Source organism: Danaus plexippus, chromosome 20 (assembly GCF_018135715.1).
Source record: "Danaus plexippus chromosome 20, MEX_DaPlex, whole genome shotgun sequence".
Classification (NCBI taxonomy): domain Eukaryota; kingdom Metazoa; phylum Arthropoda; class Insecta; order Lepidoptera; family Nymphalidae; genus Danaus; species Danaus plexippus.
Window position 1 is genome coordinate 3,608,681 of NC_083550.1, and position 22,369 is coordinate 3,631,049.

General features: G+C 34.1%; 1 protein-coding gene across 1 annotated transcript in view; it reads right to left on the reverse strand.

Moving 5' to 3' along the window:
* Positions 1 to 343: 343 nt before the first annotated feature.
* Positions 344 to 22,369, reverse strand: part of LOC116774063 (uncharacterized) — a 33,053-nt gene continuing 11,027 nt past the window's right edge. Inside the window, exons 2-8 of the mRNA XM_032666693.2 lie at positions 5,850 to 6,085; positions 4,910 to 5,118; positions 3,041 to 3,216; positions 2,778 to 2,884; positions 2,401 to 2,588; positions 1,482 to 1,594; positions 344 to 1,270 (exon numbers count right to left, since the gene is read on the reverse strand). Of these exons, the coding sequence (XP_032522584.2) occupies positions 1,046 to 1,270; positions 1,482 to 1,594; positions 2,401 to 2,588; positions 2,778 to 2,884; positions 3,041 to 3,216; positions 4,910 to 5,118; positions 5,850 to 6,052 (1,221 nt within the window). The 5' untranslated portion in view covers positions 6,053 to 6,085 and the 3' untranslated portion in view covers positions 344 to 1,045. The remainder of the gene's footprint in view (positions 1,271 to 1,481; positions 1,595 to 2,400; positions 2,589 to 2,777; positions 2,885 to 3,040; positions 3,217 to 4,909; positions 5,119 to 5,849; positions 6,086 to 22,369) is intronic.

Consider the following 22,369-nt stretch of genomic DNA (forward strand, 5'->3'; position numbering starts at 1 on the left):
ATGTAAAAGTCAGACTACGAGTTAACTATCACCCACAATAAATAGCACTTCTACTTTATAAAAACATAAATTGCTATTTTCAAAATGTGTGTCAAAATAATAGACTTAATAGAAAAATTCTGAAGTCATCCGTAAGTCGTATTACTTTTCAATGTTAACCTTACTCTGATTTATTTTCTTTGGGAACATATTTTGATCAATAATCCTATATTTCATCCTGTCAAGAAAATCCTATGCCTAAATACTTTATATGCAATGAGGAATTTCACCTCTTTCTATAGTTAGAAGTTGTTACAAATACCCACTTAATTATACAAGTAATTTAGATTTTAATTGAAAGACATTTAATAAAGATTTCATTTATTCGAGTGGATCAGTGTGAACATTACCTTATTATTAGATTATATCTAAGGTACAAAATAAGGCTGTATCGTGAAACGTGAAGACGCTTACACTAAGGCAGTTCTCGCTTACCATATCGTGCAATAGAAGCTTTACTCTGTAACCGTTCTCTTTCAAGTGTTTGAAATTTTGTATATGATTTTAAGTACCCATGGATGTGTTTAAATATTTTTCGATGTTACAGAATAGAGCGTCTAGCTTTACAATAATTTACTTACTACATATGAAGCTCCTAATAACTTACATATTCTATTCTAGTAATTGGTCGAAATACTCAAGTTGAGAATAAAGCCAACTTTTTATTTTCATATGCAAGCCGAATAGATAATTAATCATGAAAAGCGGGTTCCTATTTTAATAATTTTCATATCACTTGTATACTTGAACAGTAAATACTTGTTTTATTGTTTTTACAATTAACTATATACAAGAAACATAAATTTCCTATAAATTTCCTATAAATGTTATATAATTCTTTTTTTTTGTAATTAAAGTAATATAGATATCACGTGCTTGTAATTGAAATTTAAAATTTCATAGAAAGCGTTGGATCAAGTTTCAAGTAGCCTACACTTGGAGGTTGCAAACATATCAATTGTATGAGTATTATTATTACCCTATTGCTAAATACAATTTACTAATATTAAACGATAACTGAATGCCTATTGGTCTTTTTGTCTGGGGCATAAGGTTCTAATTTCGCTGGTTCCGTGTTCAAAGCGCTGTAGTCAACCGGAAATGGCGGCTGCGGTAACGGATCTGTAGGAGGAACCAGCACCCACTGTCCGGGACCATTAGGGTTCTTACCCATTAACCAATTAGTAAAGCAGTGGACATAGGTTCCGTAGTCGAGTATTAGGTAATTATTCTGAAATTAAATAACACATAAAATATATTTTCAACCTAAAGTTCCAAATTTGATCGTTATAATTCCTTAAAGTACTTTCCATACAATTTTTATTTCACGTCACGGGTTATTGGAGGAATCATTAATTTTAGTACATCATTGGATGTCCGTCTCTTTTCAAAATTGTCATTATATTGTACATATCAACATTCTACCTAGTATTAAAACTTACACTTGTCATTCTGGCGTACGCTGTGTCAATGATTTCTTCAACTCTAGCCGCTGGCAAACCGATGACAGAACGGTAAAACGCGGCTAAAGCTGTTTTAGATATGTCACCTGTACCTGATTGGAGAATAAATGAAAAATAAGCTTTTAAATCATAAAGAATACTGTATAGAATTCACATCCCTAGCCATTGAAGTATTTACCGTTTTGGAAACCGACATAAAATAAATAAATCCCTTTTTCTCCTCTTAATGTTTGAATTGTACAACCTTGCTCACGAGCTTTTATTTACGATTTCTAAATTGAAAATTCTACTATATTTTGTACTTATATAACACGTATTTATTTACATCAAAGAATAATGTGATAATACTTTACCAAAAGAAAAAGTAGTCTTAAATACAATATTAATAAACAGTGTCAAGCAGTGCACGAACTTATTTTTAATTAGTCACGCTTTGCATATTACGTACCAATAAGGAGGGAACACTAAAATGAATAAATTAAAGTGTTTAACACTCGAAAAGCAAAAATGTAATTAAGAAAGTAAAGGGTTACTAAAAATTAAACAATCGTCTATATTTGAATAATTTGAGGGGATACCTCCTGGCTCATTCTTCAAAAAGGTAAATTATTTGAAAAAAACCTTTGAGATATAAAAGAACCCATTCCATTAACTGAATTTAAATTCATGATTCAATTATGTTTTTCTGGAAACTGATAAAAAGAAAATCTTTATAAAGTTTGCATATTTAAAAATCAGAACATTACAATTGTTTGTTTAAATATTTTATCACGTCTTTCATGAATAACTTATCGTAATTAAAATTAAAGGAATTCTAAAGTCAATTATTATTTTAAGTTTTTCTCGGTTAGAAATAAAATGTTGAAATTAAAACTAATTTTTAGGTCGTAATATTTACTTTCTCTATCCACCACGTGGAAAAGGATTTTGCAAAGGTACTGCAGATACAACGGTAGGTCTACGAATCGCTTCATTTCGCTCAATTGCAGCGCCCATCTTGCTAACCAGCCTTCTAAAGTGGTACGACCCGGAATGCCGCCAGCCTCGGGTCCACACACTCTCCTATAATAGGCCAGCTCAGCAAATCTATTAATAATAAATGAATTATAAATGGTTTAAATAATAATTTTTCACTTAGATCACATAGCGTTATTTCATTGGTTAGTGTTGAACAATTTTTACACGCTTTTCTTTTTTATTTCAGATGGGTTTGGCATACTTACAAAATTGCAAATCCTTTCGAAATGATTCGTAATATTAAATAAGTTTACTTACTTGGTGGGTAGTGGATTAATGAAATGTTCTATAAATTCTCTCTTGACTTCCAACAGTATGTGGAACTCGGATGAATTTGTCGACCAATCGGCAAAGTGAGCAAGTTTCTGTAAATTTGCCTTTATGTTAATTTAATTATAACAAAAAAATTGCGATAAACTTGTAACAGTTTTTGATATTTTTAAAAAAATATTTTCGTATTAATGTCTGATGAAAAAAATAATTTAAAATAACTATATTAATATGATTTAGATAATAATAACCTCAAAAAAATTATCAAAATCCTGATCACAGATCACGTCATCTCTGTCATGGTCTAGGAGCTCGGTAAAGAAAAGTGTCATTTTGTCCGATTGAACAGAACTCAGCTGTGCTAAGGGCTGCTCTTCTTCTAGATCCAAACATTCTAAATCTTCACTGCACCGATTAACCCATGTTGCTGATAAATAAATATTTATTATATTAGTATTTGGGACTCAATAAAAATTCTTTAACGGATTAAAGATTTCTCTTGCTAAAGGAAAGGGTAAGTAGCCTTTAAGTTTAAATTTTGGAGCATAGAAAACTGTACCTACAAATTATAATAATAAATAATGTTTGCGGTCTTAGAATAAGTATAAATTATGTCATACTGAGCCGTACACACCAGAAGTGTTATTTTTTAACGCCTGTTCTGTACAAATAATTTTGAAGTGGGATTTTCACTATTTTGTTTTTTCACATTTCGTTAGTAAAGAAGAAAAAAAATATATTATACTTTGTAACATATGTGGAACAATAGGAGTGTCCAGATTATAACACGTTAGGAAACTAAATATCTAACGATACTAACTTTTTTAAATTGTTAGTATACCAAAATATATGTTCCCTATATCTGTAATTATGAATCATCTATGGGAGCTACTCTTTGGGTAAAAAACGAAATATATACAGACCTTTGCTTCTGACTGCTAGAATACATTGTTATTTTTTTGTCTGTTAAACGGTAAAAAATTTATATAATCTCGAAGGAATAGTGAACAAAAATAAAAATGCACATACTCGTACATAGTTAAAAGTAAATATTATAACAACATGCCGGTTTGACCTTAATACATTTTTATAGAATTCTAAATTAGCTGTCAATAAGCTGTCAGCTTTAGAGAACAATAAATACGAGTATTATTCTAAGCCATTATTGACTTAACAAAATAATTTTCATAAAATTTATTCCAAGCAATCAGAACGCAAGGTATATTTAAATATCGAGGGTGTAGCTCCGCAGTGCGGTACCTTTTGTTTTAAGGTCAACTGTCCATGGGGAAACAAGTAGTTCAAGAATTTTGAAATGGTTTAAGGAACAAAATCAGTCAATATCCCCTCCACCGTTTACTCTAAATCTTCAAGACCGTTTAGTAGATGTTAGTAGATATCAAATATATTTATTATTAAAACACGTAAACACAAACTATTTAACCTTATCCAGGTTAAAGGTTAAAAAAGTTTTGTTGTCTTTGAAATCGTACAGTAATATTGTTACCCTATACAATAAATAAATTTCCTTTTGTAATCATAATTGCAATATGTCGTGTTTATTATCAAAAAAGCTATTAACTTATCGTTATTCAACATGACAAGCATAGATTTTTGCCTTGTAAAACCCCAGGCTAACTTTTTTCTATTTAATAAGAGAACGTCCTCTGAATTTTCGCAAAAACATGAAAACAATCAACTTCAACATTTTATTAAATTTGACTAAACAGTCTTTTTCAATTACTTTGCCTGAATTTAATTCATAGAATCAATCTAAAATAATTATAACTACGCTTATATACCAGTTGTTATTAAAAACTTATTCCGTGTTTTAATTGCGAGGAGCTCGTTTCATTCTACATCAGTTTCCTTTCAAAAATAGATTAAAAAAACATCACTTCATCGGTTAACTAGAAGATAAGAATAGGCAAACAGGTAAATTATTTTTTGTTATAATTAGGTCATGTGTACATTTAAACGTCAAAATATATTTGGTATTACAAAATTAGAATGTTGTATCTACTAATTAATTTTTAATTATTTCTTAATGGTATATTTGTTCTACCTAATTACTGCGATCTTATATCTAACAATTAAAGCCTTTATGACCAGATACTTACTCCACACATGAACACTCCAACCGTGATGTTTATCGTTTTCACTTCCCTCTTGTTGCATCTGGGTTCCAGCGACTTCAGATTCTGGCAATGTCCTCCAACGTTTCAGAAGCTCCTTTGTTTTATCTTTTGTTTTATCGCATGCCTGTTTCCAGTTGTGGAAATATTTCCGCGATACCTTTGGACTCAATGTCGATGCTTTGGAATCTTGTCTGTAAATATTGTAGAAATTATGGAAATGTTTTTTATCTTCCGTTTGTTAAAGCATATGCTACCAATTTATTTACTTCAAGTAGTTCTAAGAGTTATAAGAAAGTTAATAGTTATAAAAATATTATCACCAGCTCCTTAACTATTGTATCAAAAGTTATTTTTAAAACAAAAATGCTACGTGTCTATAATTTACTTTTTCCAGCTCATTAAATAGAAAGTTATATCCTAATAGTTTCTTTTTTTGCTTGACATTTAAAAAAAATATGCAGTCTACATTTGTAACAGTTATTACATTCATAAAATTAATTAAAATTATTCATAACGGAAGTACACTCTAGGGTATTAAATATTTCCAAGTAACTGAAGAAGCTTAACAATCAAAACATTTTTATGTTCTTATATCTATCATTCAGGAATAATTAATCATCAAACAAACTAGTTATTTAATTACTTTCTACTAAAATTTATCAAGCATGGATGAAACTGTAAAGCATATGAAAGATGTCTATGGTAATAAATGGCAACCCAAACAACCCATGGCAATTTGATGGCTGATTTTTTTAAATTATAGTAATAATAAAGAATCTTTTGTTTTCATATAAGAACAACCTCTTTTGATATTAGTTATGTTCGAATAACAATTATTTGAAACAAAATAATTGAAACTATTTTTTTAATACCTACTTATTATATATATTAAAACTATATAGAAATAAAAAATAAAATGTACCTTTCAAGAGTATCTTTAAAACTATCGCTTGCTTTGGACAACCGTCTTTCTTTTCTTAAACCATCATCAGATGGTGATTTGTCCGGGATCAGTTTGAGCTCTGATTTGCTACTAGATCGTGAACTTTTTCCTTCGTCCTCCTTTCTGCCAGCCGGATTATTGGGCGCTAACGTGCCCGGCTTTTCATGACGTTTCATCTCCATATTTCAATGTGGCCTACCATCGTAATTGTTAGCCTGTTAAAAATTTTAATCCTGTACATTCGTGTTTTCTTTTATCTTTTTTATATTGTTCTGTTGTACTTATATATTTTCATCAGTAGTGACCTTCAAGTAATGACAATTCCTAAAAGTATTGCTAGTACAAATGGAACAACCAATTTCTCTTTCCATCACCATCATTGGCTCATTCTCGTTTTATTATTTTCGTAATAATACATTAAATAAATATATTTATTTTAATAATATACATGTAAGTTTATATATTGAATTCTTTAAATATTCATCCTAACTGACTTAGCTTTATCTTAAAACCATTTATTATTGAACCTTCAGAGTGTTTTTAAATAGAAGTGAATTCAGGCTGCGACGTTTTTACCACTTTCAACCGTTTCGTTTAAAAGAATAGGAAGAACAAAACTATTCTTGTTAAATTAAATATGAAATTTCCAAGAAGTTAGATTCGACAATTTCATTCTATTTAATACCATTTTTTGTCATTAAGAGGTGAATTCAGCATTTGATTTAAAAACACTCGGATAGTTTATATAAGAATATGTCTTAATTAATTGTGTACATCAATAAATTATTATAAAATATTGTTCAAAACTCTTTTGGAGAATATTTGGGATAGTTTAACCCGAAAACATTCCAACTTTATTTTGCTTTTCTATTTTAAAGGTGCAGTATATGTGTTTCTCTTGAAAAGACAAGACTGGTCCCTTGATGTTTATAAACTTAGACATTTTTGTTTGCCTTTAAAAATTTCAGACAATTTATAATATAAATTTAAATATCAATCTTACTCTGTATATTACTCGTTAATTATAGTAAGTGCGTGTTTAGTGCTTTGTGTTTATGTTATATATTTAAGATAATAAATAACTTAAAAAAAAACATCTAACAATATTTTAACATACAATAAAGTCACACGGAATTTAGCACATAAACTTTTTTATGTAAATCCTGTTTAATATACCTACACGTAAATAATATAGCTCTATAGAAATATCTCTACGATTGACCTGATAAAATGACCTGTGTCGTTATTCAATAGAGGTATCTGCTTTTAAATTCTAACAACTGCTTTAAATAATAAATGGAGGCGTCTTTGAAACTTTATCCATTTCATGCTTTGTTAATAATCCATTCCTCTTTAAATTTTTATGTTTCTGTAAAAAATCTTTTACCAATGCTAATAAGCTCATCGTAATAATACAACATTTCAAAAAATAAAAAAAATTAGACATAATTTTTGAGACAATTTTTCAGAAAACAGAACAAAAGCCTAGGCAGTCGGGAACCCAAGACTTGTTGTTTCTAAGCTATCTCTAGCTATGTGCCAAAGTCCATCCGTGTATGAGGCCTTTACTCTCCGTTGGCGTACTTGTATAATAGAAGTTCTACCATCTAAGCAGTAGAAATTTTAAAGGAAAGAGTCAAACGTGTTCAGTCAATTTGTGTTTCGTATATATTTTATAGCGGGAGAAAAAAAAAATTAAATACATATACGCCCTACTCGGGAAAAACCTTGACATCGTATTTGACCGGTCATTTTTAGAAGTTATTCTATATATATTTACTTTTATTTTTGAGGGGGAAAATCATCAAATGACTCCTATTCCTACTGACTAAAAATAATTGCGTTTGCACCCGCAAACCAAAAGCGACTAGTCTTAGGTTACCAATGAAGAGCGACAACCCCTTAGTGCGAGTCTCTAAGCCTTCTTATATGGCATTTCAAGGTAAGCATAACTTTATGTTCCATTTCTTATAAAATATAAGTTGTCCCTAAAACCAAACGTATGAAATTTTTAATTTTTTAAGTATCATATTATTTCAAGTATGAGGTTATAAACAGTGGTATAAGAATGCTTAAAGAAACATAAAGCTACGTGTGAAGCTCACCCAAAATCGGTCACTGGTTACCATGGCATTAACAAAAGTGGTAATTAAGAAATCTTGACCAACATTGAACACGAGGACATACCTAACTTCGTTCACTGTTGGCAAACTTCCAATGTACGAGTATACTGCTCTAAATTTTCGACATTTGTAAACTGGTATCCGAAATATTTACCGGAGCAAGCCCGACAAAATCTGCATTACGGCCGCGCTATGCGCCTTAAATCAGTCTCACTACTGGGTAGTAACTTAAAACTGCGCTATGCGTTGCCAAAGCAGCCAAACAGCTTTTTATACAAAAAATAGTTAATAAGGTGATAATGTATAAAATTATATCATTTTATAATTATTCCCCACCGTTGGTTACTATCACACAAAATATATCACTTAATAAAACTGTCTTGGCGACGACCACTTAATCATTTTTTCTCGCAGGGAGAAAAAATATTGGTTAGAAGTGGAAGTTTAATTTGACTTATTAGAAAATGTTAACAAATTTCCAGTTAGGCTTAAAAGAAAACGTAAAGTTTTGCTGAATATATTTATCCTTATCCTTAAGCATTCTATCGCATGTACAGCTGACGTCGTGTTTTTTTCTAAGTTAACATAGTATTTTGTTGTGATAGTATTCATTTGTAGTTTTTTACTCATATTGCAAATGCTAAACTATCTCTCTATTTTTGTTCCGTAGGGTGTGCCTATATGTTTTTCAATCCTCAAATAGTACATTTCTGATTTCAATTAAATTATTTCAAGAAAATACAGGGCTGAATTAATATATAAGTGTTTTTTGAACCCTCTGTAATAAGGAGAACTAATCGCTTAGAAATATATAACTAAGGAACTCGGATTATACTTATAAATGGAAAATATGCACTGCTATAGAAAATTGTCTTATAAGAAGACGATATTACAAGTATGATTTCAAAAAATAATAAGCCATCTCAAACTGAAAACACAGTTTCTTTTTAGAGTTTATTTATATAATAAAGTATATAATTATATTTCAAATTAACACTTTCATAAAATGTAATTAAACAACATATAATTTTCAATAAATTCGTATCATATAAAAAAAAAATCAGGACATAGAAATTTATGCATATAAACAACTTCCTTCGTTTGATGACGGTGAAATTAAATAACAGTGAACTCTTATTTCTAAATTACTAGAACAGTTGGACAACTGAGGGAAAACTATGAAACTCGTAATATCAGCTGACGAGTTGTTTAGTATTGACTAAACAACTACTGAATGAGTCTTACAAAATATTTGGTAGATTCAGATTGTTTTAAGACAGCTAGACGAAATGAATACTTAATAAACACTGCTATAAACAATCTCATCCATCAGTAACACTCAACACTGTGTTGACATGTTGTACGTACAATATGATTACCTTAAAAAATTTCAAATTACGGTTGAATGTTAAAAGCCTTGTTTTTAACGGATAGACAAAAATTATTTTAAAGTGTACGAGAGATGTATGTTTAAATTTACGGTTTCTAAACAATAAGATAAGTTTCAATACTTGAGATAAGTTCAGGCAGTGTTCAAATTAAGGTTTTAAAAATTACTATAACAATATTGCTTCCTTTTTTAATGTATGTACATATTTTTAGAAGCTTTTGCTTAATTTGCAATGCATATGAATGTGGTTGCAAATTGTTCCCGTTAAATTTTGTAGCTCAATAAAGCAATATCATCCGATTGAGCTAAAATTTTGCATACAAATTCAGTTTGGATGCGTAATTCTTAATCCAATATGGCGGATTATTTAAGATGGCGCACTTATTAATTTTAATGTAAAATTACAATGAATGTTTCTAATTTTAATGATATACTTTTATAGAAAACAAATAAACTAAATAAATTTATGTGATTGATTTAAACAATAAAATTTTCTAAGTAAATCCGAATACTTTAATCTTACCACAAGTTTTCATAACTTATAAATTATGTAATCACTTTATAAGTAAGAATAGATAAAATGTTTTAATGTAAAGGTTTATTTACTTAATGTAAGCGTATTCAAGTTAGACCTTCTTGTATTTTTATATAATCTCTTTTCATTTATTTAAATTTAATGGTGGGTAAACTTTTTCTAAAAAATTTTTACATGTTCAGTTATGTACAGTTTTCCGTTTATAATGCCCACAATTAATGATAACACAAATAAATAATTTTTAAAATGTATTTTTAGCAAAACATCGAAAAAATTCTTATCTATGTACTATTTCATTTAATTGTATAATAAATAGAGAAATCTAGATAGCATTTTAACGCATTCAAAATCTTTTTAACTAACATACATTTAAAGTAATTAACATTGTAATTACAATCTGTCCTCAATCTACATAAGCAAGACGTATGTTTTGTAGTAACTGAATGTCTGCGTATGATTTTTCCATTATTATCGTGTGGTTTTGACATACGAACATAATATTATTCGCTTATAGACCCGTAGAGGGTTGCAACCCATTCAAAATACCTCTTATATTACATTTTTTCGTTCGGTCTCTAAACAATAAAAAAGCTTTTGTTTTACAACTCAGAAATTTTGCTAAAAATATAATATAATGTATTATGTATTACTTCTGTCAATATCTGTTGAAGCTCTGAATAAAATTCCGATATAAAAGAAAAGTTATTTTATTCACTAATAAATTATTGTCAATAAAGTGTTTAAATAATAAAGTGGCTTTTTGGTAACAAAATGTTTACGTAATAGAGAATTTGAATTCGTTTACAGGATATTGTGTACTTCCAGTATAATACAATTTAATATAGCATGAGTATGTCCATATATGTAGATGCGAGTTGTATGTTGTATGGCGAGTTAGGACTGTTACGATTCCTGAACATCAAATTGCTATTTTTAAAATTAAAAAAATATATATATACAAATATGCTATTTCGAATTTTAAGCATTTAATATTTATTATAAATTAAAACCATAGAATTTTAATATATCAAATCTGAGAAATGACTTCAATGATATTAATTGATTAATGATTATACGTATATAATATACTACCTGCCACTAATTCCTACAGCTACCGTACGCAGTTGTCTGGCAAGGGATTGAAACTATCAAAACCGTCGGGCTATGGAGGAAACATCATTCACTCATTACCCAAGTATCGTGTACAAAAATCAGCTGTTTTACTATAATGTAAGTAAAATTACGTACGGACGTACTGAACATTAAGGGTGTCTGGCAATAGGTTGCCACTATGTTAAGTGTCTGGCAATGAATAATGTAATTTTTAATAAAATTCTGAATACAATATGAAAAACTAGCTCTTTGTTATTCGACAAAAGTGGATTTGTATTTTACACACCTTGAGTACCGTTTATTTGCCAAAGCCACTGCAAACCAAACTTCATAACGAGTTCTCGTTCTTATTGGTTATGTCGTGCGCTGACTAACTTTCAGATTTTATAAATTAACAAAGGTCTGGGGATTACAGGCTTTTAGGTTATAAGGGAAAATATTTTGAAAATCCGCACATTAATTTTCATATTAATGCGAGTGGAAAATATTGTCATAACTATATTGAATATCTTACATATAGAATTCTCGTGTCAAAATCTTCGTTAGCGTACTCCACCGAAACGGCTTGACCGATTCTCATGAAATTTTGTGAGCATATTGAGTAGGTCTGAGAATCAGCCAACATCTATTTTTCATACCCCTTAGTGATAAGGGTTGTTCACCGTTAATTTTTTTTTTTAATTTTAATGTATGTAGAATTACTAAATTATAAAATAAAGAATCAAGAACAACACTGGCCAATATCTAGATTCGAACTATTCACATAAAATTGATTGATTGGCAATGATTTTAAGTATTTTTATCAGCGTGATACCACGTAGTTTCCTTTTTAAATACTCATTTGATAAGAAAGCAAATATTGTATATAAAAATACCAAAAAATGGTGCATTGGAATTTCATCTGTTGTTCGTTAATTACTGCTGTTCAGTTTACCATTGGAGCGTGTGTTATTTGCTAATTGCTTTAACGCTCTGTTGTTTTCCAGTTCAAATATCGGTGAAATACTACTGTTTTATATAATAGTATCATTAATTACATAATAATTAGTGTGAGGTAAAATCAATAATAAAATGGGGTTCTCTTGTTTTAATAGCTATTTGTTTTATTTGAATTTGGAACGGCAACTGTTAATGAAGAAGAATCTCTCTAACGCTGGATATTGATTTGTAATAGATACCTAAACGCATGTCTTCAATTGTTTATTAATTTGTTTTGGTAATGTTTGATAAACAAATAATTATTTAAGTACATATCTTATGCCTTTTTTTAAGATGACAATTATTGTCACACGCACAAAAGGTCCTATTAGTCGAAAAAAAACTTCCACAATCAATATTAGACTTCTTAACCTTCACAGTTTTCTCCACCAGTTTAAGGTACAATTGATGATAAATTATATAGTAGCTAAGCTACTATCTATTCCATTCTAATGGACTGGAGAAAATTATTCGTGATTCCTTCGACAATATAGAGCCTAAAATCATTTGTAACAAAATATATTTGAAACTTTTGAATCCTTTTACCTCTTAATATAGTTGGAATTATTTGAAATTATAATTACGTCAACTGATATGCAATACCCTTAATAAGAATAGGTATGTTATCAAAAACGTAGCGACCATTATTTGGTACTGGTTATGATGCTGCATCTCATTATCCAGATCAACGATCACTTCGGGCGTAATGTTGTAAGTGTAATTCAAGTATAACTACAATATATACACATATATAATAAAAAAAAGTTATTTCTTTAAATAACTATTGAATAAATATAAACCTGCAAGATTTTTATGTTTTATCTACTGGTATTATTTCTAAGTCATAATTGAGACATCATTAATCAGTAAGTTGATACCTTGCGACAAATGACTTCTTTTTAACGAAGAAAATTGAATTATCATTTTCTAAACTTTATTTTTATATAAAGGTACATAAGACCATTGAGGATGCTGTCAGGATATTTTAAGACTACTTATAATACACATGTTCATATCAAGAGCGAATTTCTTGAGTATAAAATATTATTACAAAAGTTTTTCAATTTAGACCATATAATAAGCAAATACACATTCAACTCCTTAATACATTAAAAATAAAATATAATGTTATATCCTTTTAAGATTGAAGGTATTAAAATGGGTCAGCTTAAATACCTCATTTTGTCAATGCTTTTATTAAAACATTTTGAGAATTCTTTACCTTTCATCAAACTTATCGGTCAGGAATTCTATAAACTTCTTCTTTGATATACTTTTCGCGATAGAAATGTTTTCTATTTGACAGAACCTACGTTTAAATGTGTGCCTTGAATCAACTAAAAAAGACGCATAGTGAATGCACATTACAGAATATTAGTAATTATTTAGCTTCGAGTCAAAACCTACAAATGTTCATTTTTATGAAAGAGCTTTTGTAGCAGCATCCCGTCAAAATGACTTCGATAACTTTATATTTATTATCAACATGAAAACAGAAGACTTTGGTGTAGATTTGTAAATTTTTTATGTTGTATATAAAATACTTGAAATTTACTTAAAGGGAAATAATAATTTGTTCATGGGATAACCAAACACCTTGGATTCATAGACTTGTTGTTTTTAAATAATGTTAGTGAGATATCACGACTATGACCAATCTAGTTTCGAATTGACAAAAGCTGTTAGCCCTATTGGCTTTTACAGCGTCACCGGGAGGGGTGGGCGGCCCGATGGGACCTACCCGTTTACTTCGGGCCCGAAGGGCCCGAATGATGGATACGCCCGTCCCAAGGGTGCCTCTAAGAGGCCGGACCTCGGCTTAGGACGTCGTTGTTGTGGAGGATGGAGTTGGATTTTGGATTGCGTGACGTCCCCCGACGGCAGAACGCCGGAGCGACGTGTATGAAACGGGACCTCGTCTTCGCCGGCGAAGACGGTGTGTGTGAATGTGATTTTGTGTCGTGGGGCTCGTTGCGTCTGTGTTGTCTGTTGTCGTAATGTCGTCAGGGTCTAGGAGAACGTCTTTTGGACGCCTCTTGCCTAACGGGGAGTTGGGTGACGGGGAGTAGTCACACGCTTTGACTACTAGTGGGTTGGGATGAACCGTCGCGGTCTCGAAAAATCTCTTTGAGATCGTCTTGAAGTGTGCAGCTACCGTAGGAAGTCGGAGGTCCCTATGGAGGTCGGAATTCCTGATGTACCAGGGTGCGCCTGTGGCTTTGCGCATGAATCTATTTTGCAGCACTTGCAGTTTGTTGATGGCTGAGGGACGGGCGTGGGCGAAGCACGCGCTCGCGTACGACATGATTGGAAGTATGCAGGTCTTGTAAAGTGTGACCTTATTTCTAAGGGACAGTTTACTTTTACTGCAGATCAGGGGATATAGGCGACCTAGGATGTAGGCTGCCCTATTTCTAACTGACTGAATGTGGGGTCTGAAAGTGAAATAACTATCCAGAGTGACCCCTAGATATTTGGCCCTTTTCTGCCAAGGAATGGGGCTGTCGTACAAGGAAATCTTTCGGGAGGGGATGCCTACTCGATTATTTCTGGAAAAATAATTGCAGTGCTTTTGTCTGGATTAATCTCGATTCTCCATTGGCGAAACCATTTCCCTAAGGTTTTGGCTGCTTTCTGGAGTCGAGAGATGATGTAATCTAGAGACCTTGATGAGGTATAAACTGCGGTGTCATCCGCGAAGAGGGCGAGATGTGTTGGTCCTTTTGGAACCGGGATATCGCTCGTGTATAACGAGTAAAGAATTGGAGATAGGATGGAGCCCTGAGGGACTCCTGCTCTTATTGGGCGGGGGAGGATAGGGTGCCCTCCACTCGATAGCGGAAGGAGCGGTTCGACAAGTAGGCTCGAATAATGTGAACGAGCCTGTCTGACAGCTTTAGTTTGAACAGCTTGTAAATCAAGCCGTTGTGCCAGACTTTGTCGAATGCTTTCGCCACATCGAAGAAGATTGCACCCGTTTTATGGGGACGTCTGCTTATAATACCCTTGGTGATGTGCTCCGTGAGGCGGTGCACCGGGTGGACGCTGGAGTGCTTGGCTCTGAAGCCGAACTGTTCATTGGGGAGGATTTTTAATTTCTCCACTTCCTGTTTGAGCCGATTCAAGACGATCCTTTCGTAGACTTTTCCGAGAGTGTTGAGCAGACTAATCGGCCGGTAGCTGCTCGGTAGGTTTTTCGGTTTCCCTGGTTTCGGAATACCTATTACTATGGCCTCTTTCCATTGGTCGGGGAACGCGCATCCGTTCAGTAGTGCGTTGAAGATGAGGACCAATAGGTAAATTAGTCGCGGCGGAAGGATTTTCAGGGCCTTATTCGTGATGCGATCAGGTCCCGATGCTTTTTTAGCGTGGCGTCTACCGGTGGTTGCGTAAGTCTTTGAGCTACGTACTCATCGACTTTATCTATGTGACCCGGGTCACTCGGTTGGTCGCTAGGGGAGCATTGACTCTCAAAACTGTCTGCTAGACATTCGGCCTTCTCTCTGTCGTCGAAAGCGGGTGGTCGGTTTGGTCTAACCAAAGGAGGCATTACCGAGACAGTGTCGCTCTTCATTGCTCTCTGCAACGACCAGAATGCCTGGTGCGTTGGAGAGAGCGACGAGAGTTTCCTGTCCCAGCCGTCCTCTCGAAAGGAAGCGAGTGCTTCTCTCACTTGCCTTTGGAGATTACGTAGCGTTCTACGGTTATCGTCTGTCGGTGCTGTGTCATGGGCTCTAGTGGCGGCATTTTTTCTTCTAATTAAATCCCTAATCTCGGGAGGCAGTTCACGACGATCCCTGTGGGACACCGTGATCTGTCTCGTCGAATTGTCTAACGCTTGAGTTATATGTTTAGTAAATAGGGACATGGCGGTCTTCGCAGCTTCTGCTGAGTCTATGGTGTCAGGGATTTGGGATAGCTGCGAAGAGTCTGATTTTAGTCGCTGTTCCAACAGCTTCCAATCGGTAATATTTTTTGTTTGGATTGCCGCGGTTTGGGGGGGTCCTAGCTGGATTAGTACTGGTCTGTGGTCTGAATCAAGCTCGGATAGCGCCTCTATCGAATGCAACTGGAGTGTTACGTTCTTCAAGAGGGCTATGTCGAGCACGTCAGGTCTGTCATGTGAGCCGTCATGGAAGGGGTATCGCGTCGGGTGTAGAGGAGCGGTGACCTCTATGTTGAGTTTGTCTACTAACTTGTCTAGGTCCCGTCCTCTAATATTTGATTGTCGGGAGTTCCAGCGAGGATGCTTACTATTTAGGTCCCCGGCCAGAATGACCGAGTTCCCTAACGAGAGAAGTGACTGAAGGTCGTTCTCCTCTATTGTTTTTGATGGGGAAAGATAAACGGATGCTAGTATGATGGGCTGATGGCCCGTCATACTCACCTGACAGATTGATGTTTCTATGTTTTGTAGCTGTGGAGGGTCAAGGGGTATGCAGTGAAGAGCCCTTCTGTAATAAATAACTGTACCTCCTCCGGCGGAGAGGCGGTCGTTCCTAATGATGTTATAGTTCCCAATCTGTGGGTTTCTTTTACACGGTTTCAAGAAGGACTCTTGCACTAAAAGTATATCTATCTGGTGCTTAACTACGAAGTCTCGCACCAGTTCTATCTGAGGAGAGAGGCCGTTCGCGTTGTATGTAGCGACAGTCAGTGAGCGTGGTTTTGTCCGGTTAACAGCCATTGGCTTGATACGCCCCGACGGCACTCAACATGCCCGCGTGCTGGCACATGGCCAGCATGCGCGCCTGAGGATTGCCGTTGGAGGCCCTCAGCTTGGCTGCTAAGGTCTGCACCTCCGCGGGGTCTATTAGACTCGCGAAGTCGCAGACGAGTTGTAGGTCAGCCGCTAGGCCTACTGCCGGTGCCTTGGGGGCCTGGGGTGCCTTAGGGGCCTTCGGTGCCTGAGGGGCTTTTGGTGCCTGAGGGGCTTTTGGTGCCTGAGGGGCTTTTGGTGCCTGAGGGGCCTGTGGTGCCTGAGGGGCCTGTGGTGCCTGAGGGGCCTGAGGTGCCAGAGGGGCCTGGGGTGCCTGAGGGGCTTTCGGGCCTATTATGGCGCTTGGGCGTACCCAAGCGTTTGTAGTCGGAGGTGCAGCGGGGATGAGAGCCGGCTCCCTGGCTTTGCCGGGGTGCCGCCCAACTTTCGCCCAGTGCGGGGCTTTGGGGCATCCGCGATAACTCGCGGGATGACCCCGCTGACCGCACAGGACGCAGCTAGGCGGCTCCTCCGTAGCCGATACTCTGCTGCAGTCGGTCGTTGCGTGGTCCCCTAGGCACTTTACGCAGCGCGGGCGTGCGTAACAGAACCTCTGGGAGTGGCCGTATAATTGGCAACGGTGACATTGCCCCGGGGCTCCGCGGTTTCGAGGCGGCTCGATACGTAGACCGGATAACCGGCAGACGGATTTTAAATTGTAAATCGCCTTACCTTCCGGGGTAAGGGACAAGTGCACTAGCACCATGTCGAACGGCCGTTTATTTGGCCTGTGCATGCGATGCACTTCCAAGACTGGCAGGTTTTGGGACTGAAGGTCCTCTTTAATAATATTAACAGGTATCTCCGCGGGGAGACCCTTGATAATTACGGTTAACCTACGTTCCTCCGGGAGGGCGTAGGTATGGTATTCGATATTGTTTTTACGCAATATCGATGACAGAGCGCGGTGGTCGGACGGGGAGGCAGTAGATATTTTTATACCTACCGCCGTGTTGCGAGCTGAAATGTACCGGATATTTTTATTGTTAAGGAGACTGGAAATGTCGTTCCAGTCCCTGTTCGTCCTGACGTATAGGGGCGGCGGGCTATTTGTTTTTGTGGGTGCGGACCCAGGTACCCCCGCAGGTATCGACGCAGCCGCGCCCGCTGGCGCGGACACAGCTGCGCCCGCAGGTGCGGACACAGATGTGCCCGCAGGTGCGGACACAGATGTGCCCGCAGGCACGGACACAGATGTGCCCGCAGGTGTTGACACAGGTGCGCACGCAGCTGCGCCGGCAGCTGCGGGTGTCGTAATAATTTTTTTGTTCGGCGGCGGCGCCTTCAGCGACTTAGCCGCCTTCCTCTTTCCCGATTTGGATACGACGGGCCTGAACCCGTCGCTACCTCCTCGGCGTCCGAAGTCGGCGGCGTCGTCTCTTCTGACGATTGCTCGGCCTCCGAGCCGATTGGCGAGCAATCCATATCCGATGGATTGCTATCCTGCGGGCATCCCGGTGAAGCCGGGCTGTCCGTGTCGAATGTTACCGGCTGTATCGGGAACTTCTCGTTGAAGTCCCTGAATACTGACGGGGCGGTTTCAGAGAGGTACTTTATGAGTACCTCGAATCTCTCTATTATTTTTTCTATTTTAGTGCCCATGGTGGGCGACGGTAACTCGGGTGTCCTCCCTGCCTTGACAGGGAGGTGAGTAAATTTTTGGTAAACTATACTATGTCCCTGCTTTTAGGTAGCAGGGGTGTACCTAACTTCCCTATCGACTGTGTGGTACCTGATGGCAGGACAACGGCGACTTAAGCGACGGTGGCTGCTACCAACTTCTGAATCTTCTGATCGACGCCGGACACGTTGTTCTGGAACCCTCTTCTAACACTTTAACACTATGTTGCGATATTCGCATCGGAGCACTTTGCCGCACGTCTGCACCGTGCGGTGGTCAAACTATCTCTCGACTATGACCAAAATCTACTTTAATATATTATAGGCAATAAACTAACCACAATAGGTAATAAAGTAACCAGATAAACAAAAATCTTTCATGTAAGCGTGTACTGTAAAGAAGTGCTTTAGGAAGAGTCTTATCTAGCTGCGTGATAGTAATTCGATAAGAAATTGAAAACATGCCTCTCTAAATATGTAAATAACGGTTTGACTATAGTGTCAACGTTTGTAAGCGTTTAATTCAAGTGGTTTTAATATCTTCTAACTGTCATTGAGTCCTCTATATTTTTTACATCCATTTTGGTTGGGGAATTTATAGAATGTTAGACACTTTCAACAGTAATTCATTCTTTTATATTCACAAGGCTGCATATAATTACATATATTCCAAGATTTATTCAACTTTAATGATAATTTAAGTGCGCTATCAAAACTATTGGCTTTTTAAACTCGTTTTCTCTTAGTGAGATCATTGCAAAAGTCAAGTACATTAATTAAGTTACCTAAGTAAATTTATTGAAGGATCTTAAAGAAGCTAAAGTTTTAATTCCGCTGGTTCTGTTTTTTATTGAAAAGGACTGGTTCATAATTGAAGAATTTAGAAAAAAATATATGTCTTTATTTAACCCTGTGCAGTTCAAAAGTAAATACTGTATTGATATGACTCCACTTGCAAAACTCAGTCGTACAGAGATATATTTAACTTTTTTTTAAATTTATTTTTAACGAAATAAAAATAATAGCACTAAATACATTATTATACTAAATAGGTTAAACTTAATTCAATGATTTTTTAATTAAATTTGTAACGTATTGTAGCAGTACGAAAATATCGCAGAAGGAAAAAAGTATACATAAAATATCTAAACCTGTATAAGTGTTACGTCTCGACTTACTGACCTCTACGTAAGCTAAGCGTATACAGCTTTCATTAGAACTATTTTTGTCGCTGAAAGCCTTTACGTCATAATACTATTATTATTATATATTCTTTGTGGATCAATCCATCTTCTATAAAAGTTGACAAGGGTACTAGGGGACGGGTGTTATAGAATACTCGGTTATATTTTTATATGAATACCTTAAACATATTTCTCGCTATAACATCACAATGTTTTGAAGAACAGTTGTATAAATATAGTATATAAATAAAACTGAATATAAGGTTTCATAGAAAAGTCGACAATTACTATATAGTAAGTGCGTAAAATAATATATTTATTACATTAACTTTAAATTACTATTCGACAGGATGTCAAAGCTTACCAACAAATGTGACATTACACAAAATAACTGTCAAAAAACAAAAAAAAAATGGTAAAAAAAATATTTTTAAAGGAAATTATTATAAATTAATAGTTATTATTAATATAGTCTCTTTTTATTATATATATAATAGTGTTTAGTGACAGAAACTGTTCATTGTGGTAATCTATTTCAGCGATACAGAACTTTATATAAAAAAAATCTTTTATATGTAAATGTATAAATATGCTTATAGTATTAAAAATTGCTTTAAGTATACATAGTCTAAGACAGAGAATTCAATAAAAACAGGTTGACAAAATAGAGGTAGGTGACAAATTTATGTCTCGGTATATTTTCATTTAAGTGAAAAGGGTACGGGTTACGGGGAAATGTGAAAGAACTATCGCTTTTTTAGTTTTAGCTAAAGGAAGTGAACGATAAGAGTATGTCTATGCTGTGATTACATATTAAACTGTTTTTTCCATGTGCCGTATAAATATTTTCCCTCTAAATATTGTCTTTAATTGCTTAGTATTGATAATAAAATAATGTATTAGTTATTAAAACGTTTGTATTTAAGTACTTATTGAAATAATAGATCATAGTTACAATAATTTATGTATGAACATTTTTGGTATAAAATTCGAAAATTAATTTATTTTTTTAGCACGCAGATAAGTTTTATAGAAAATATACAAAGTATTAGATTAATTATTTAAATTTATTTAATATTTTAATAGCATTTGTTTTTCTTAATTTCAGAATTTTCGGTATTACCTTTTTGAATTTTTACTCATATATATATAAGGTAGCTTTATGAGAAATACTGTTAAAGATAACTAAAATTAATAAAAAAAAAGTCGAATGCTGGCGTTTTTTTAAACTGAGTTTTTACTTTGTTATTTTATAGAAAACTGAAAGGGAAAATATCGTGTTTATAAGAATCATGTAAAGTTATTATTGTTTCGGTGTAGAATGCAAACTAAAAGTATTCGCGTATTCGTAAGGCATTTCCTATGTATGTATGTAACATTGGCTTCATTTAAAATAAAATGCGGCAAGATATAGGCGTGATTGTCAAGCAAAGCCTACTTCATGTTTTTATAAAACATAGGTTATACTACTCATACAGCATCACCATAACAAGTAATATTAAACATTATTAATTTGTTTCAAATATTGTTCCTGAATTTCAACCAGATAGATTGGGCAATTTAAAAAGCATTTTATGTTATATTTGATTAACTATATTAAATATTTTTATCCTTTAGGTAACGAACGATTAGAAGGGTAAAAATTACATTTGTTCAAACTGTAATAATATTGACATGTTAAATGTTAGAGGTACTGTAGTTAAGATAATATATATGAACCACTTTAAAAGACAAAACCATGTAATCTTAATTAATACATTCTACCCAGATATCCGAGTATCACACAACAGATAAATCTCAAATATTTAGGTTAATAATAAGATGAATAGCAGATTATCTAAACCGTAATTATAATGGCTTCTAATGTGTCTTAGTTAAAGGGATTTGGAATATATGCATTATATATGACATCGAGATGCTCCACATAATTTATGTATGCTATGAGAAATCGAGAAATTGAAAAACCATTTCGCTCCAGCGGAAATTTTTTACGATAACATAAGATACAAAAAATTTAATAATACTATCAAAATAAATTAATTCCAAATTCAAAAAACAAATCATATGTTAAAATATTGGGAAGATAAAAGGAGATAAGCGTATTTATATTATGATATTGGTAATAATTTGTATTTGGATATGAAATGACTTTTGTTTTATTGGTATTTAAACCTCATTACTGCCTGGTGTTATCCCAGGCTCTAACATGATTATTCTTAAATCTTGTAATTTAATCGGAAAACTGTAAGTACTTTTAGGTGTATTGCCATTGTTAAAAGGAAAATCTAGATTAATTTTTCAGCACACTTTTTCTTTTTTTAAGGTTAAAATTAATGATAAGGTTAAATTTTATCTATGTATGTAATTCTTAGCATCATGTAGAGCTTTATAAAACTGAGCGTAATATTATTGAATATAATCTGAATATATTTTATACGAAGTCAGACTTATCCAGGACTATTCTGGATATTATGAAAATTACAAAAGAATTTAGTGACATTAGTATAATTAAAGCAATTTAAGAAAGCATGGCAATTCTATGTAAGTACATTTATGTATTGATATTTACTAAAAACTGCTTACACGATTTCGATTAAGCGTTTGTTATTTTCAATATTTTTTTATAAAAAGGAAAATTTAGTTTTAAGAAATACAATGATTCTCCACACTTTACACTTTTTTCGAAGCCTCTAAATGTATAATAAGACCTTGGTGCAGAAGTCAAACGAAAAATTACGCCAATTTTCGCATTGCTATGGACAAGTATTTTGGAAGAGTAATTAATTAACGATGACAT